At 34.1% G+C, this 20748-nt stretch overlaps 2 protein-coding genes across 2 annotated transcripts; both read left to right on the forward strand.

The window, feature by feature from the left end:
* The first annotated feature begins 239 nt into the window (after positions 1–239).
* Positions 240–12893, forward strand: LOC138335063 (uncharacterized). The gene is made up of 7 exons (XM_069283967.1): positions 240–433; positions 3275–3398; positions 4630–4772; positions 4993–7733; positions 10107–10230; positions 10789–10943; positions 11617–12893. Exons 4-7 carry the CDS (start codon positions 7688–7690, stop codon positions 11808–11810), a joined length of 519 nt encoding a protein of 172 aa, XP_069140068.1. The 5' UTR covers positions 240–433; positions 3275–3398; positions 4630–4772; positions 4993–7687; the 3' UTR covers positions 11811–12893.
* On the forward strand, positions 12676–17689 carry LOC138335064 (uncharacterized). The gene is made up of 5 exons (XM_069283969.1): positions 12676–12815; positions 14277–14370; positions 15088–15217; positions 16340–16446; positions 16829–17689. Exons 2-5 carry the CDS (start codon positions 14325–14327, stop codon positions 16993–16995), a joined length of 450 nt encoding a protein of 149 aa, XP_069140070.1. The 5' UTR covers positions 12676–12815; positions 14277–14324; the 3' UTR covers positions 16996–17689.
* Positions 17690–20748: the final 3059 nt, after the last annotated feature.

Here is a 20748-nt window from a genome sequence, read left to right on the forward strand (position 1 = left end):
ACACTACTGCTAAAACACATTTTCAACCATTATTTGCCCATATAAAATAAACATTTATGCATTGCAAATGTTGAAGTTCTCAAAACGTTCCTAACTTTTGGTGGCGAATAAAATACCAAAAGCCCTTCTTGATTCATGAGTATGAACATTACAAAACATAAGTTCAAATGTCTATTGAGTTTGATAATGTGTTTGTGACTACGTGCAATCACGTAACCACAACACTGAAGAGACAATGAACCTTATGTTTTGTGGACAATTTAACTACGCGTTAACCGAGTCGGATTGATCAGCTCGAGTGGGTCGTGTATTTGGCCATTTAGATAAAACATCTAGCCGGAATTATAGCTAGGATTATAGTGATCGCACTGATTGTATTCGGCCATCATGTTTGATATAATTTCTATTTCATTGTTTTGTGGAATTTTAGCAAGTAAGTGGAACTATGTGATTTTAAATATTATTGACATGTTTTTGTTTTCAGTAATCAATTGAAATCATTCAAAACGACATGGACACTGCATGTATAATGCTTTATAGACATGAGTTGCAATGTAGAATTAATTGACCGTAAAAATTCTTGTTTTTTATGCTTTATGTTAGGTCACTTTGCAATTACTGATATTATCTTTAAAATATGAAATGAAATGGTAGACGTTTCTTAGTTTGATTGTGTGCACCGTAGGAGTAATACCACGATTTTTGGCTGTACTGCAAATATTCACTTTGAACTATTAATTGACATTGTTAAATTTAAACCTTTACATTATAAGTAATGTGATTAACAAAATGTTTGTAATTTTTGGTGATGAATAACATATTAAAAACTCTTCTTGATTGGTAAGTATGACAATGATGGCACATTTGACTTGTGATTGAATACGAAAAGTACTTTATTTATGAAATATGGAATTATGAGAGTATGAAATGCTTATTTCCTGCGTTTATTCAGTACTTTTTACTTTTTATTTAAACAAGGGTATTAAGTATAGATTATAAGCCGATACAAGACAAATATACAGTTTGTTGGTAGAAAGAACACTTGGAGGCCGTTAGGCCGATAAATACTTAAAACATTGCCCCTCTTGTTTTAATATTGGACTGCTAGAATGAAAGTGACCTGCAGCTTCATGTGAAATTTACCTCAGTTTCAGTTGCATTTCAGATCAATTTCAGGTCAATTAAAGGTCAAGATTTTTTCGTGTCACCTGGGTCAACTTGACCTGCAGATATATTGCCTTTGTAGGGTTTCAGATACACATACTATACATATACATACGATATGAATGCTTATTTTGTTTCTGAACGGCAAAATAAATTTTTTAAAATTTTTTTTTCTGGCGAGAACTCAAGTTTTATTCAAATAGGCCACCAAAGGAGTCACTTTTTCAATTGTCTGAAACTATGTGAACACAAAAGAGATATTTAAAAATGGACAACGCTCTTATCGGTACGATAGCTGCAATATTGTAACTCTAAAGACTTCTAGACAGATAATGGTGTCGTCTTTAGAAAAGACCGAAAGGTATAGAAGGCCGGCTACGTATGTTCGTTCTATCGGTACGAGAACAATGCACAAAAAAAACCCAAATAATGGTAACAATAATAAGGCCCGGTATATAACGTGTCTTGAGAAAATGGGTTCGTGCCTCCTGAATAATGTTCAGGTCTGTATTTGTCAGACGCAAATCCCTAACATATATAATTAAATCCTCGCCTGAATTACACAATGTCCTGAACTAAACTATAACACACGGGTACATACGTTTTGTTTTAAAGTTCAAACCGTAAATTTGGCATACATTGTAGTCTATTTATATTGTATTATAATGAAATATCCAAACGGCATGACCGTCTTATCAGTTCATGTGCGTGAGACAAAGACATTAGCTCTTTAAATTATGATCATGCTTGAATGTTGTCATAATAAACATTTCTCGTTGTCGCTACATTAACTGATGTCTCGCCGTAAGTCCAAAACTGTATATGAAGAAATAATACAGTTGTTTGGGGGTTCGTTGTTGGTGAATTAAACTTGCAGTCATTGAAAATGTTTGCTACACGGGGAATTACTTCTGAAATCGACAATAGTTTGAAACTTTTACAAATGCGTTCTGTAATTCCCTCTAAACCGTGTTAAGGGCACGCCCCTAAGCGTAGAAAAACGGATTTTTTTTGGATAAGTTTTGAGCTTAAGTTTGATTTGACATTTTCAGAAAAGGTTTAACTTGCCATTATGTATTTTTATCGTCATTTTTGTTGATTGACTACTGTTGTTATCGAGGGACCGTTGACGGATACATTATAATAATTTGTACCGATAATTTGATTGGATAGAAAACCATAGAAGACAGAATTAATAGATAGAGCCTTTAGACTTTAATAACACATATTGTTCAATTCATTCAAGTAAAACAAAGAGTTGCTGACATTTTAGGTAGAAAGATAAGTGGCAGATAGTTCCTTCAACAGGGGTTTATCTGTTTCTTCTTTGGAAAGATGTCCCTCTTAAATAGTTTTTTTTAATGTTTCCTCCCTCTATGGTAGATGAACTGTAACACTTTTTCTGTACATCAAGAGATTGATGATATGTCCTTAACTGACCGAGAAAAAATAATGAATGAAAGGAAGAAAAAACTAAAAATCAAATTTAAATAATCAATTTATGTGTTCATACTTAATCGGCCTTTCTAATTGGCAAATTCTTTTTCTTCATACTATTAAAATATCCGAGAATGGCACGAAAACTCAACGTTATCATGGCGTCACTATAAATCAATGGAATCGTACATTTAAACATAATTTATGTGAGCAAGTAGTCTGAAAAATGATTAGAGGCATTGCTGTAACTATTTGTTAACTTCATCGGGTTATCCTTGCGGATTTACATAGTTTGCAATCGAAATTTCTTCATACCCCGAAGAAGTTAAAAAATAGCGACATCAATGGTTAAATGATGAAATAATATAACAAGGAAACAAGATTTTCGAATCTTCATTCGATTCTGACTATAGGTAGCTTGCTTTTACCAACCTCCTTAACAATTTATATTCTTAAATGGACCTGACTGTTTATTTTCAATGAAACAAACCAAAAACTTAAAGTCCAAATTAATTCAGTATCAAATTATACTTCTCTATGTGTTTAAATCCTTTCACGTCAAAATCGTCTTGTCGTCTTCATCATTCTTCTAATTATCCTTTTGATCTTAAGCAGTTATTTAGGACATGTTAACTTCGTGTTTTAGAATTATTATTTATGCTTGTGTCTACAGATAGTCTGGTGTCTGCTGAAGACTGCAAAGCTTCACTAGGAGGCAGTGATACCTGGCACTTTTACGTCTACTGTGAACATGGCTGCTGTGGAACCTATTACAATCAGGAGTGCTGTGCAAACTAGTAAGTATATGTATGTATAGACTTCATAAAATCATGGAATGGTATTCTTCATAGACGAGAATCGTCTGTGAAAAAGAATCTCCGCCGTTTTCAGTCTAAACTCCACGAACCCAAAAATATTGAGATTAAAGCTTATAATTTCATGTGATTAACACTATGTGATACTTATAAGGCGTTAATTTCCATGTTTGTACTTGCTTTTACAATAGAACAGATTCAATTATTGCGAATTGATATCTTATACAATAGTTTAGTTTGGCCAATGACTATGCTGCATATAAAATTTCCAGCGAAAAAATCATATAAGTATGACGTCATAATATCGACGTACTGTTCTTTTGGTCTATAGAAGTAGCTTCAAAGATCTAACCAATAGAAGTTATTCGTTTATAACAAGACAGACAAGATTGTTAAAAGTCCTTCTTGCCCATTGCCACCGCTATAACACACAAACGACTTCTTTGTTCGTACCGTAAATATGTAACGTTTTTAGTACATCACATGATTATTACTAGGAATGCGATTGGATAATAGCCATGGTATATTTTGCGACAGTTCTCTTTCCTTCCTGACTACGGGAGACTATACCAGACTACGAGAAATATACTTAAGTATAGTCCCCCGGGAATGAGCACGTGACCAAATATATGACGTCATAATGAATGATGAGGGACTATACCGCACCAGACAACACTATAGGAGAACAATTCCCTCTGGAAAGGGCCATAATAGAATAATAATCTTTTGAAAATTTATTCAATTCAGAAAAGCTGCGTTTATTCTTAGATATATTATTTTTAAAGACAACCTCTTGAACCCTCACAGTATATTTTGAACCTTTCCATTGATAAACTTCTTCAATTAACACCGCATATTATTGTAGAAGAACAGGGAAACTGCACATATGATTCTTGTCGAGTGCTCCGACCTGGAATCGAATCCGAGTGTCTTCGGTGAGAAAAACTACGGCTCTACCGACTGAGCCAAAGAAGCATGTTCAGTCAGCTGAGTGAAAGAGACCTATTTAACACTATGTACAAACCACACCGACCCGCTCCTTTTACACTATAAAAACATATGTCCTCTCAACAACAACAACAACAGTAACCAACGACAACTACAAATACATATATCATACATCACTACTACCACCATCATCATATCCGCCATCAACAACGCCACAACTGTCACTTATCATAAAGTTTTTATAAGACTCGGACGCTTGTTTCAGCACTGGCCTTATCGTTGGATGTGTGATCGCTGCAATCCTATTTTTCGGGGGTATCATCCTCGTGGTATGCCTGTGTCACCACTGTAACAAGAAGAAGACTGTCGGTGTGGTCATGGCACAACCAGGCAATAACGTCAATATGGGTAAGTAACTGATGTTCTTTCGCTATTTATAAACAAAATGGTGACAACTATAGAGAGAAAAACTAGAACAAAATAATTAAAACTGACCACTTCACGGTTATTAATTTTAGCAATTTTACTCACCGATTTGATTTGGTAACAAAGTATTCCGTAAAAGGATATAAAAACATTATGTAATGCCTTTAGCTAATGCATGCAATGAAATATTGCTATTTTACAGTTAGCAACCAGGTCACCTACCAACAGCCTGGCTACCAACAACCTGGACCCTACCAACAACCAGCACCCATGGGGTCACCAGCGTATCCTCCCCCAAATCAATGATCGACTTCATAACACCCGTGCACTATAAGAAACTAAGAGGCGGAGCGCCACCAGCAAAATAACCTGTTTACTATCTAACTGTGACTTTGTGACAATATCTTATGTATATTATAAAGTGAGATATACTGTTTGTGTTTTAATTTTGTGGTTCTCTTGATGTTTTGTAAGACGTGATATTTAAATGGCGCGCTGATAAAATGTTTCCAACAGATAATAACAAAAAATATCCTTTTACGGTGCTGGTAAAAGGGAACTTAAAGACGTCCCCCTGAGTGCGATATATGTAAAAATCAATATCAGAATAGAACCTGGGACAGGCCGCTCAACAAAATGGATATTTTTTTCCTAATTTTCTCCAATTTTCCATAAAAGTATAAGGCCCACAATGTTTCCGAAACAAACATTTAAAGTTTCTTAAAATTAAATCATAAGAAAATCTATATCAAATGCCTATGAGATTGCAACACCAAACAAATGATCCATATGTGTAATATATGATTCATCTAGCTGTTTTGTCGTCTTGTGCAGTGATATTCAAGTAACCTGTGTTGATTAGAACTTAGGCGGTCCTTTAACATTTAATGTTTAATAAAATTATTAATACTCGATTTATTCATTTTCATTGTCATGTGTTTGCGAGCGTAACGTTATACAGTTTGGTTTATTCAGTGAAGATTAGTATCAATGTATGTAGTACTAGAATTAACACATATTGGTGCAAAATATTTCAATAGACAGCATTTGCATATAATAAGCGATAAAAGTTATGAAATAAAATTCCATTTATACAATCAAGTTGAGCAATTTTGGCTGAATTGTATTTTCGTTGTGTATGATTTACTATTACTGTAGTCACCGCTTGATCTAATTGTTAAGATGACTTACTAGTTATAGTATATAATATATTATAATTCACAAGGATACATTAACAATTGTGCATTAACCTATAGGAGTTATCTCCAATTCTGTCAGGCCATTAAATCATTTCAGTAAAGTATGTACTACTCAAAGAGGTGTATTACAATGGACGTCTATCAGTAGACTAACTACAGTAAACGAACTTAATTTTCGCAGAAATTCTGAATTAAATCGCCGTGAATTGCAGTTGATTTGAAGTATTTCTTATTAATACTGATGTTTATTTCAATATATTTTACATTACGTTAAAAATAAAGAAAAAAATATTCTTGGTGTGTTATGTTAGTGCCATCAGGGTTTTGTTTAAAAAAAAGGCCCGGTCCCACTGGCAGTTAATGAAGATTTGCGAATGCATTGCGCACAAAATTGGCTGATATTCGCTGAATGTACTCAATCTTATAACGGCCGTTCAATATCCGCACTCGTCCGCAATTTTCCGCAAATGCATGTTTTTCCGTTCCCAGGATTTTGAACAGCACAAAATTTTGATTGTAAAAATCATTCAGATTACATACGCTATATGCTTATTATATGCGCTGTAATATATCCGCTGTTATTCGCTGATATCCGCAACTGACAGGGTTTTACAACTTGATAGCGAACTGGGACAGTTTGTAAAACTGATATTTAGCGTACCTATCACGTCGACATCACGAATTAAAGTAATTTGTAGCGAATGCATATTGGGTTAAGCGTTTATATTACGTCTGCTTTTCCATTTGATTTGAGAACAATTTGCGAATACAAAACAAACGTGTTGCGTAAACCAAAGCTACTGTATAAATATGGCAGAAATCACATATCTGTCTATTATTTCTAGTCTGTCAAGAAGTACAGTCGTAGTAATGGGTCCTCGGCAACATATATGTACAAGCCAAGTAATTGTTTCAAGCACAGAAAAGAAAACATTGTCTGCTTTGATTTGAGTTTGAAACAGACTGAACCTTGTTTGTATTTGAAGGAGGTAGGGTAGGAGATGCAATCTGCTTATCTTTGTTGAAGTAGTGATGTTGTGAAAAGCAATATCGAAAGGTCGAAAGCGTTTCTTGCACCACCGCAATTAAGATGCCAAACATGCGCAACTCAACCGTTCTTTCCGCTACACTTGCGCAATGCATTATCAATAGATCCGTAATGTTTCCGTGAAAATCACAATACTTCCTACCTGTTTCCTCAATATATGCGTTATATATTCGTAATTGTTTCTTACATGTCCGCAATATTGGAAAAAAATACCTATTGGGCCCCACACGGGAGAGCATCACTTATCGTATTCGATTTTTATTCGTGCAATATCCGCTTTTGTTTGTCATGAATTTGCTCCACGTGCTCTAGGTTATTAATATATCCGTAATTCATACTGAAAAATTTGTTGTCTTTGGCCATTTTTTTGCGGATGACAACGAACGGCTGAAATTTGTAAACTCAATTCATTCGTGATTAATCGCTCTTCAGTGGGACAGGGCCTTTATATAAATCTCATCTTTGTTATTCTGTGAATAGCGTCAGTCACGTGAAGTCAGATCAATCAACCGTTTGTCTGGTATATTGTTTAAATCTGCGTTAAGGAGTTCAATTGTTATCGGCAGTATACATGTGCGTCGTCATTAGCATATGATTTAAGATTTGGACAACACTGGACTAAATCTGCTTAAGGATCTTATTCTATCACAATGATTGATATACTTTTTATATCATTTGCACTGGGAATATTGGCAAGTAAGTAAACATGTTTAATTGGGAAAATTATTTCTATTTCATGTCTGAAACGTAATGAAATTCACCAGATCACTATAAAGCATGGGTTAAGTTTGTGTCGTGATGATAGGTTGAACACATGCGAATAGTTGTCATTTTTCTTACAAGACTTGTAATCGAGAAGAGGTTGTTCTAGCAAGGATAACACGTAAAAAGGGCAAAAAATACATGTTGCTTTCGAACAAAAAAATGTTGTAGTTACATGACATGTGATAGACATATTTTAAATTCCTCTAAATATTTTCATAGTTTGTGAAGTATTCTCAAATTAAGCTATAACTAACACTGAAAACATATCATGAATTTAGTACTATCTACACAGGCAATATTTCTTTCACCTGGACCGGGGCAAAAAAGTTAATTTCACGTGAAAAAAAAACCACGTTGTTAACTTGAGTCGACGTGAAGAAATATTGTTTTTCGTTTTAGTTAAGTGTTTCTGTAGTCTTCTTTTGTCACACTAGTTGTTAATATGCATCACGATTAAAAAACATTGTAGATTTTTGTAAAATAAAACTACACAATTCCTTGGAAACAGATAAAAATATTATTTATTTTTATCACAATGAGCCACCAACACCAATGCGGAACGGTAACGACAACAAAAACAGTTATACAATACATATCGAGACAATGGTGGTATGTCTTCTGTCTTCGATAACTTCAATAATACTCACAGGACATACAGCCACAATAATATGCAAGACTGAATAATTCCGGTGTCAATCAAACAGCACGTGACTTTGAATTTTGTATTGTGGATACGATTATATTTGCTCCAACATTAAATGGAAACACGTGCGTGTGGGAGCACGAGGCGTGGCTACATGCTTCCTAGCGATCGATCAATTGTTTAAGAGTTCAAAAAGAAGGACTAATCTACAAAATACCATTAGACCCAAAAGACACAACACCCAAAGTACCCGACAGCCTGTCGTGTCTATGTAGCTATAATAAAGGCTAAAACTATTTCCTATGTGTGTTGTGCTAGTATTGTCTTTGCTAAAGACCAATATCCAGATTTCAATTACTAAAAAAATATTTAAAATGTTTATATTCCATGTCAAGCACAAGTACACACTTTCACTTTTCATCCTACTTTTGATTTTTGATCTGAACATTTCAGGTAAGGTTAAACTTGACTTTATGCTTTTCTATCATTTTCATGATGGCGGATATGATAAGCTATTAACATTAGAGATGTTGTCACTATGCTACCATGGCTATCCGTGCAAAAGCCAAGAAACTTAATACCGAGAAAATCTTATGACATAGTTTTCAAGGTAAAACATGGAACGCATTAATAACACAAGTATTGAAATAAGAAAAAAAAATCACCGATGATATGGTGCTTTACCAGATAATCATTTAAGATGAGATAATTTGTTTGACATTTGCTCCTTCATGGTTTATCTGTGACGCCGAGAGTAGCCAATGGCATCACTTTCTATTTAAATATGAATGAAGTTATTTGTATGATCAGATAATCCCCTAATAACCTTAAGGTAATACAAATCACATTTAGAAGGTAAAGAATAGTTCACATCGGAGACCAGTGCAATTACAAATTCTAACATTTTTTATGGCTGTACTTTAGATTATTGAAACCAACCTTATGCAATTGTTTTACTAAAGAAATGATATATAATACCAGGATCAAATGGATTGCTTTAATGAGACATACTTAGTTTGCTACAGTCATTTTTGTTTCAGTGGAATTTTGATATCCTTATAACGTTTGGTACACTATTTCCGTTTGATAAAATACCTAAATTATACCTTCGTCACATACCTTTACCGGGAGTTTCGATGGTCACTGTCCATCCATCCTGATCACTCTAATAGTTAACGCTAGTTGATATGTCTACGTCACATCTAGTAGTGGTTTGAGTTTCTATACAAAGTATTCGTAGAGGATCTTACATGAGTGGCTATGTGATATAAAATTTATAAAACGAATCCAATAATATTATATGCCATGAGCCTTTAGGCAGGTGGCATATACAATTATTTAACGAGTTTGATAATGTTATATCACATAGTCACGAGTATAAGATTATATTTATCATATAACTTTTTTTTAATTAATAGAAATATAAGTAAGACTGTGTCTCTATATCAAACAGTAGAAATCCAGCTTGGATGTGACGTTTCCGTCTTCTGAGACAATTCTGCAACATCATACAGTATATATTTAATACGAAGTCATAATATTTCTATTACATATGTGTCTTACGATTCTTATAACATGGTCGTATGACATAGCTGTACGGGCCAGTTATGTAATAAATAACTTTGTCATATCCCATGAAAAATTACTCTTTTCCTTACCAGACGGGGCCATAGCTGCAGAAGAATGCAAACAATCTTTTGGCGGAAGTAGTACCTGGCATTACTACATTTACTGTGAACATGACTGCTGTGGGACTTACTATGATCAGGAGTGCTGTGCAGACTTGTAAGTAGTCAGATAATTGTTAACCGTTTATTTACGTATGCATCATACATTACAACTTTAAATTCATTTGTATAAACATATACATACATTTTAGGGTCCGTGGTGGTCGATGTTCAGATCTGTTTCTGATTGAAAATAAACCTCTACACAGAATAATTTGCATGCATTTGTATATGCAAATGATATGTACATGACGTATCCATATCTAACATACAGTTGAAGCTGTAAATATATGTAACTTTAAAATATATACTGAACTTCCTCCATCCCATTTTTATTTAAACAAAAGAGAATAGGTAAAAAGCAAGCACATGATATTTTTGTAAATACCTCTTTCGTTTACAATAACCATTGGTATCGGAATGAGATAATATTGGAGCTAGTTCTATACACAACAGTATAGCCATTTGTAATTGTCAAGAAAAAAAGTAAGTATGAGCTCACTCAGACTGGTTCAATGTTTAAACGTTATGAATGCACCACCACCACAACAATAGCAACAACAATGACAGAAAACTTACTACATAGTTCTTTATAACACAAGGATCATTATTTCAGCACTGGCCTTATCGTTGGATGTGTGATCGGTGCAGTCCTATTTTTCGGGGGTATCATCTTCCTGGTATGCCTATGTCACCACTGTAACAAGAAGAAGACTGTCGGTGTGATCATGACCCAGCCAGCTCAACCTGGTGGGACTAACGTCAATTTTGGTATGTAACCAAATAACCAATACTACTTTATCAAACATGCTGTAAACCAGCTTATTTTCGCGTGTGATACGTTTCCGCCTATTTTGCGGGCGTTATGAATCGCGAATATTTATCATCGAAATATTGTTTTAAACACAAGTAAAACAAAAGGGAATAATTGGACTAATTCACGTACCACGTGATTCCCGATAATGTTTGTGCGGGACTAGTATCTCCAGCAGTGATGGAACGTTACTCTTGCTAATCTTCCTGCCGAAATGACGTTAGCGCGGGGTATCGTCTTTAGACGTAATTACATCACTAATCGAAACAATAGTTCCGCTCAAGCATAAAGGCATCACGTGGTACGTATATTAATTTCATTTTCGTGAAAACGCTGCTTGGCTGAACAACGCTAATTTATGTTGGTTACATAAATTCGGAAAAGATCAGGCATGAAATATAGTACTACATTTTATAAAGTCGAATTGCTGTTAACGCCGTATCACTAGAATTTTGTACCTTATAATAAGAGACACGTGTTTCATATTTTAGAGGGAAAAAACATCAGTCAAACGATGTCCATAATGATTGTACAGAATAAAAGTAGCATTCGCGTATTATGGTAATTGATATTTGAATAGAATATTATGATCCTAATGTCTCAAGATATACAATCTTGCTCCTTTTACAGTAAGTAATCAGATGACTACATCGGTTCCCTACTATCAACAGCCTGGCTACCAACAACCCGGACCGTATCAACCAGTCGGCGCCTACGTACAACCAGCACCCATGGGGCCAAACCAAGTACCAATGACGGCCCAACCATCTCCCGTAACCTACAACACTACGGTCTCCGCCGACCAGAACCAGCAGAAACATTAGATGTTTCTTTCTTCCATTCAATATTGACTGACCTGACCTCATTCGAACTAACACATACTATTAACTAGCGTCCGAAAGAAGCATATTCATTGTTTTTCTAAAGTAAAGATTTGTTTTGACGTTTTTGTGTGCAGTGACATCTTCTGATCGGAATGTTTTAAAGAAAATGTATCCTGATTTGTCATGATCAGTCGACAAATGTGTTTTCCTGCTAGTATTTGTTAACATATACTATAATTACTATCCCATTAAATGGTTGCTAGATGTGATTAAGCCATTTGTACAATCACAAACATGTTTTTCTACAAAACACCTTGGAATTTCAAAATGGACGGGTATTTGATTTATTGAAAAGTCCCTATTCCATACATTAATTATTCTTGAAGTTATTTAGAAAATTACGTTTATCTTAAGCATAATGACAGTGTGAAGACGATTTAATTTAATTAAAGTAATTCAATTTGCTTGTAACGACAATATTCATTTGTCCAAAAATCACCGTTTGTAACGTCATTTCCGATTCGCTAATAACACTGAAAAGAGCGTGCCCGTGATCGAAACCCCCAAGAGATCATCATATTGCATATTTTCTAATGTTTTCCCAGTGAAAATCTGAAGATCTATTTAAATACTTTGATACAATATATGGTATATTTATTCGACTGAAACTAATATAAATTTTAAATATAATTTAGATATTTAGATATGTCAAAATTATTTTGATTCTTTGATTCTTGTTTGTCACAGTGCAACGAGCTTAAGAAAGTTTTTCAATGCTGAAAAATATCCAATTTGATACTGTGTAGTAAATATATGTCTTCGCTTCTTTTTTAAATCGCTTAGATTCGTTTTAAAATTTTTGGGTAATTATTGGTGGCAGAAAAAGGATCATTCCCTACCTAGAGAGTAGGACAAGGAAATACTTAACCCCGGAGGAGATTCACGACAGTCTAGACAATCACGAATCTTACCCTCGGATAGAGATTTATCCGCCCTACCCTCAAGGTATTTAACATTTAATACATTCATTACATAAAAAAACGATGTTGTATATTTTGACAGAAATATACTGTATATACTTAATATTTTGTGTTGTTTTGTTTGTTAATACATTTTTTTATAGGGACCCTGAAATCCTATCACGTAAAATATCTGAATAGCAATAATAGCATGAAACATCTAAACTTAAGAAAAAAAAAAGAAAATTATTGTTATAACAATTTAGTCCATGTATAAATCAATGATATTTGATTCGGCTGTGTTACACAAACTTTGTATAAATACTGCAAAACAACGAATTTTCGAGTGCGAATAAATTTCGCATAATTCGCAAGCATTAAGAAAAAACTAACATTAATCCCTACAATACGGAGCACATGGGGGGAGGGGCTAAATTCGCAGATTAAATTCGCAGATTCATTCAAATCCGCGATATCAAATACCTCATGAAATCTATCAAACTCCTAGTTTTATATGCTACATATGGATAGCCTGTCAAATTTCAAAGGCTACAAAATTCGCAGATTCATCCGCGATATCAAATACCTCATGAAATCTATCAAATAGTTTTATATGCTACATATGTATAGCCTGTCAACTTTCAAAGGCTACAAAATGAATTCCCCACGAATAAGTTCTAAACAAAATTTATTAAAATGGATTATAGAAATACATTTTATGCTTTTATAGTACGTTTGATTAAAAATGTAAAATGAATACTTGAATAATGGTGTTTCCATCTTTAGAGATATAACTAATATGATAAAGTCAGTTATGTGATAAAGACATGTTTTATCGAACCTTGGTGTTGTTAACGTAAAATGGTTTGCATGAATATAATTGCGCTATTTACGGTGCATAAACAGACTTTAGATAGAATATAAATTATGACACCAATTAAAGAACCTGAATTTTCCTATTCAAACGACTTCAAAGGAACGCACCAGTATTCAACATTATGTTTTCAGAAACGCAAACACATAGGAATACTAAATATTTGGAAAGTCAATTTATGGTCATCTGTGTGTTGGATGTGTCAGGTAGTTCTATTACAAAACACGAGTTCTGGCTATTGAAACAAAATATGTAAAAACCCATTCAAATTTTTAAATTGCCTTGTTTAAGTCAACCCATAATTGTCTCCGCAGGTAAAAACAGAGCATTTAGATTCGGAGCCATTGTATCACAAGTCATGGTCCGTCAGTTAATTAGGTTACAGGCTTTAGATATGTCTGTAAATTATCTGGAGAAGTATTGTAGCGTATAAGTTGAATACCACTGATAGCCGGAGGTTTAATGTACTGTAATTACTACTAAATCATAAGACTTGTGAGTAGGAATCGCTGTACGGATTTAAACATTTACAATTTGAATGATTAACGATGATTTCTATTTTACAAGGCTAAGAACAATTTTCTTCATAGAGAATATATCAGCATTGTAAAGATAATTACGCTATTTATATAGAATTATATAGACTACGCATGGTACCGGAGGTCGGAACCATTGAACGACATGTGGGAGGCCTGGAGTGTTATTGTTGTTATCCTGTCCATTACAGGTAATTTTAATTTATGGATATTTTATGTAGAAAATATATTCAATGCTACTACTTTAACGTACAAAACACCTAAAATATTCGAGACTCTATTTGAAATCTGATATCCACTAATTTCTGTTTGTAGTTCCGAAGTCCGATTTTTAAAAAGGGATATGTGATTATAGATTAGTTGGAAATAAAAATGTCCATTACTCGAAAACGCCATTAAGAAGTCTTATTAACTCTGCTTACAAAATAATTAAGAAAACATGGAATTTTTAAATATACACATATCCAACAAACTTTGAAAGATGCAAAGATTATACAGAGAAAAGAAAAAGTAAGTTGTTTATTTACGATTTGTTGTTCAAGGTAAGAATATGGTTGTCTTTTAACCGAAGAGACAGAATCAGCTATCTGTATCGAGTTTTTATGCCGTTATCAGATTTCCTCAATTTTTAGAAATTGTGATTTCGAAAATGCTTTGTGTTAATTTTGACAGGGATTAAAAGCGATAAAAGACGTATGAAAAATCAAATAAATGAATGGAAGCGATTTATAAGTCATTAACAAACAAAATAAAAACGTAAAAGAAGGACAAAAATAAATAATAAAAAGCTAACCCCCTAAAAAAAGGAGTTATACAGTAAAGGCGGAGTCAGCCATTAATGATTACCAATAAAATACTTACAAGATAACACATTATAAAGATTAAATACATGTTTTTCTTTCACTCAGGTGAATGTTTGGTCTATGCCGAGATATGCTACACATCCTACGATCTAAATTACCACTCCAGGTACACGGTGGAGTGTGAGCATGGTTGCTGTGGGTATTACTACTACAGGGCATGTTGTACCGATTCAAAGTACGTAAATTATAAAAATGGAATCATCCAACTGGCTTCTCGCGTATTTGCTGTCTATTTTCGTTTTCAAAAAACAAATTTATTTCATGAAGTTAAAAAAGTTTTTGATTTGAAATATTCCATGAAAAAAGAAATCTTCTAAATAAAGATAAAATCTTTCATCCCGTTGGGGCGAGACAGGAGAATATCAAACCGAGGTGTTCTTAGAGAATCTCATCCATGAGGTTAAGATCTCCTATCTCACCCCAAAGAGGGTATTTTGTTTTAAATGTGAGCGCATGCAAAGATCCCAAGGTGAGACAGAAAAATCTCACTACTGTCTGGTAAATTTGCGGAAAACTCTTACCTGGGACAGGGCTATTCGATGTGAGTTTTTCCCATCTCACCCTATAGGGTAAAGTGCTCACATATGGAAAGAGAGAAACAATCATTCCCCCTTTTTAGAGTGAAACAGCAGATCTCACTCTCAGGATACGATTCTTCAGCTGTCAAACAGTCGGCTAACCTCGTGCTTTACAACTTAAGAATTGTATCCCTGGAGTTTAGATTCTCTTCTTTCACCCCAAGGGTGATGAAGGGTTACATCAATTTTACATAGGGTGCGGGGTTGTTGTTGTAAGACATCTCACACGCGCTCGACAACAACGTGACGTCACGGATACATGCGGCGTAACCGCGTCGTGAAATGTTAATGACGTCATCAGTTTTGTGAAATTGGCGCGATGAAAAAGCTGAAAATCAATGAAATCGTATATTTTCTTATTAAGTATCGGAGAAAAAGTATAAAACACAGATATGTCAAGTGGACATGGATATCTCAACTTTAGTGAAAAATTTTGTCTATCAACACTCTGCAAGCCTCGGCTTGACTAAAGCCATTTTTTACTCGGGTTGAGATAGCCTTGCCCACTAGACAGAGCCATACAATATGCTTTTAGACTGTATTTAAAACAAAACAACAACACAATCCCAACGACATTTGTACCATCTGGAAACTCAGAAAATAGTTCAAAGTTAGAGAATATTCAAACTAGCATTATTATTCATATACTTCATTAATCAATGTAAAGCTATTCATCAATATATCTTTCATCTTGTTTCTTATTTTGCTACCATTTTCAGCGTTCCTCTTGTGATCGGATGCGTTGTTGGGGGCATTTGCTTTCTGATCGGCATTGGGTTTTTGATATGTGTATGTGTATACTGCAATAAGAAACCACACAAAGTGGGTAAGTAAATTTCTTAAATATCGTTAAATGTTTTAATTGGAAATGCTTACTTTTACTCTCTATTGCGTGGTGTCTAATTCAGTAGCCAATATCGTTATTACATAAACTTAGTGGAGAAGAAAAACATGATATGCATTAACAATTTACGACAAATTTGAAATGAAAGGAATAATGAAAAAGGTAATATCAAAATATTGATAAAATAAGATGGCTAAATAAATAAATTGATTTAACTAAAATAATCATATCAAATTGATGACTTTAAACATAAGGTAAAATTGTCTTACATATCAGATCATATCTAGGGCAACCTTTGATGCCTTGGAACCCAGATAATAATTTCGCCCTGACGTAATGAACTCAATGCTATCCTTACTTGTAGTGCACCCCTCCCGCCCTGGCCATGACTATCCTGTGTACCGACAGTCAGTACCGATGCTGGTATTTGCTACGCCGACTCATATGACAAGTTTCCCTACTGAGCCTCCACCAGCCTATTCTATAGCAGGCCCGTCCACGAACTTTGATCATCCATCGTCAAAAACTTGATATGACCTATTTGACATATCATGTGTTTGTAGTATTGTCTATTTGACGTTGTCATGGTGATTTTGTGTATTGGAGATATACTGGAAATGTCACTGTAGTTGTATAATACTGTGTACAGTGAGTCTAATCTTACAGATGGTATTTATGGTAATCTTCTACAGATGGATCTTACAGGGAACATCCGAATTACATCTGCGTAATTGATGTAAATAAGAAATAAGTTAAAATAACATACATGACCTTATGTAGCTCAACAGAAGATGTGATTTGTATGTGATGTAAAAGGGATTTGGTTTGCTATATGCATTTCATAAATAGCTGACGTCCAATTCGCTTGTTTGGCATATTCCGTCTTTGCATATTACGCCCCCCTAGCGATTATCTATCCAGTGTGGCGTCATTATTTATTGAGTGAAACCCACGTCGATTTCTCTTAAATGTATGACGTTACGCTCACAAAGACATGGCATCAAAATCGAAAACCTACATGTACCCGCAAGGGTAATAGGTAAATATCGGAAAGTCTCGGTGATGCTGACACTACCTTAGGTCTCTCGGATTTCAAAGAAACGACGCAGTATTGTTATTTATAAAACTAATATCATATTCTTGAGTTGATTCCTTACTGAAAAAGCAGATGAACATGTTGTGATGGTTTTATTATTATTTTTTTTCCTACAAAAAATGTGTTTAAGTGAGTAACGTACAATATAGTTTACTAAAATGTCGCAAACGTTTGTTAATTAAAAACTACATTTTTTATATTTTTGAGTTTGAGATATTTATTTTACCATAATCACTCTCTCCATAGATCATTACTAAATCTGTCATCAGTTTAACTAAAAATGTAGACTAGTATATTTTGTCCAACAGTTCTGAAGCCATTTACTGCAGCTGGGGCCGCGATGTCCCGACATATTTACACAGCTATCCATCTCTGGGTTGCGAGTTGTCAGGTACTGACCGCTGGTCGGTGGTTTATCGCCGAATACTTCAATTTTTCCAACCAACAAACCTGGCACATCTTCATCACGCTGGTTGTTAATAGGACGTTAAACTGATAAAACCTACCAAAACAACGGCTGATTGTTCAGCATAGAGGTGTTATTTAGCATACGATATTGACTTGCATATATATATATATATATAATATTATATAGGGGTCAAAATATTATATACATTCACTTGCCAATTCTAATATATAACAATATAACGTATAACATTAAACACTGTTAATGCAGAGACCCCAAAATGAGTTACTTATGTAAATATAAATATTTATGCTAGAGCGCATTATGAAGATTGTCTGCAAAGCTTTTGTCATTTACTAAAACATTAAACTGTCTTCCTATGTCATATATGGTCTATATAGCTTTTGCAGACCATCTTTCTAATGCGTGCTTGCGCATTATTAGATGATTTTCTGCAAAGCTCTGGCATCTATATAATTCATAGATGTCATAGGAAGAAGATTGTCTGCAAAGATCGGTAATATATATAGACCATAGATGCCAAAGGAAGACAGTTTGATACGGATACTTATATTTACATTATTAAATCATTTTGGGGTCTTTGCATTTACGCTGTTTAAGTTAGAAAAGGAAAAATGTTTATCAACGACAATTCAATCCACGAGAAGCAACAACCATTTTGACGGTGATCAATGACGTAACCATGTCAACGTTAGTGACGTCATAATGGTCACGTTTAAGGTGTCGGTTATGCCTCCATAGACTTTACTTTGCTTTGGTTAGTTTCTATAGTAGATACTGAAAGTGAATGTTAATATCATACCAGACAGAAAGTGCCTCAGGAAGTTGCTAGTATACCATCTGCTGTATGTAAGGATGGTGCTATTGAAATAATTTGGAGTAGAAATATAGCAAGCTCCAACTCATAACAAAAGCAGACTCAAGTTTAGACTTATCCAATCACAGCTGATGTCAAGCAGTTCATCATTTTATTGGCTCAGCAAAGTTAAGCTTAAAGTCTAAGATAGTTTTATTACCCTGCAATCTTATCAATATAATTCATTATAGTTACAATAATGAAATATCATATTTAGCTGGCTGTTTTCTTTGGTCTTTGATCTCTACTACGAGTTGTCGTTCCTTTTACTTACACTTATTGGAGAGAAAAAAAATCAACTAATAAATATTTCGGGACAAGAAGTTAAATGGGTCAAGTCATTTTAAGTAAAACTAAAAGAATATAAATTTCATTAACAACTTACCTATTTAAAATGGACAATGATTATCGAAATACTTCGAAATACATTATGTAAGCATGACTTTCACGTTACTTCAAATATAAAATGCTATTCCGTCCGCTCCTTTGGTGCACAGTTAGATTATGCAGTTGTGTTATATTTACCTACTTTCCCAATCGCGCACGCAAATAAACCATATAAATTTTAGTAAAAAACATATTTAAGACGTATCAGATACCTTATTAAGTAAAATATATCAGATATTGTGCAAATGTGTCAAAAAAATAATTATAATAGAAGTTCCATCTTTCTGTATTTTGGACCGGCCCTGTCGAATTTTGTCGACTGGGTGTGATAAAAATAGTAGTAAACAAAAAAATATGGTGGATTAAAAACGTGGGTGAAGCGAACACAAACGAATTTTAATAGAAAACAGAGTACGTCAAGAGTCAGTAACGTGCGCGATTGGGAAAGTAGGTAAATATAAATGGATCGCTGAAATGCAAGAGACGGGAGCAACTTCCCCCTTTATACTTGCGTGATGTACATATGTGCAATAGGTCAAGAACATCCCGTATCAACGGTATGTTCTGGCCTACATATGACCCTTACAAACGTATGTTTGTAGAGATTGAATTACTTCAAACAGAAAATATGGGACAAGGAAGTAATTCCAAACGTGCGGATTGTCGAATTAACACGACAGCCTTCCCCTTAATCAATACACACTTAAATCCAACATATATTACATGACATAGTATATAATTGATAATAGAAAGTACAAGAGGACAAATTATAAAATATAATAAAGTTGAACGCAATTTAAACCTTCGGCGAACGGAGGTCGAAGGCGGAATATAGCGGACTTTTGCCAAGATGCTAAAATGAACACAACCATGTTGAAAAAGGCAAAATGTTTCCGAACATTTGACAATCCATTTTGTCTACACGTTTCGATTTATATGGGGTATAACACAGTTGCATTATGTCTATATGTCCTTTGGTTAGTTGCACTATTCCAACCCTCGATAATCGTAAGTGGAAGTAAACCGTTTCAACATAATAGGTGAAATATGTTATGTTAAACATTTGCCTCTTTTCATTTCTTACATTAGTCAGGAAATATATCGAGTGCGCCATGCTGCTTCATAGTTCTATTGGCACAACAGCTCCAGTATTATATTAAAAAAAAAAAAAAAAAATGTTTGCAAACTGTGTGAATCCGCGTACATCCTCACGTACCACTTAATGTACAAAACTGTTAAATAATTTACACGAGCTTTTCGTGATTAGGAAGCCGGGCATGGTTAGTATGACCCGTACCGTAAATTAATAATATAATAAAAATAAATAGAAGAGAAAGAAATCAATATCATCAAGACATATAGCTCTATTTCATGCTAATATACTGGGAAAAAGTAGTATTGTTTTCTATGATAAGTCTACATTCAAAATGACATTCCTGCTTTTATCCTGTTTTATTTTTAGATGTGTTGAAATAACTGACATATTTTAAGTATAATAATAATTGTAAAACTTGTCCA

This window comes from Argopecten irradians, chromosome 11, assembly GCF_041381155.1.
Source record: "Argopecten irradians isolate NY chromosome 11, Ai_NY, whole genome shotgun sequence".
Lineage (NCBI taxonomy): Eukaryota > Metazoa > Mollusca > Bivalvia > Pectinida > Pectinidae > Argopecten > Argopecten irradians.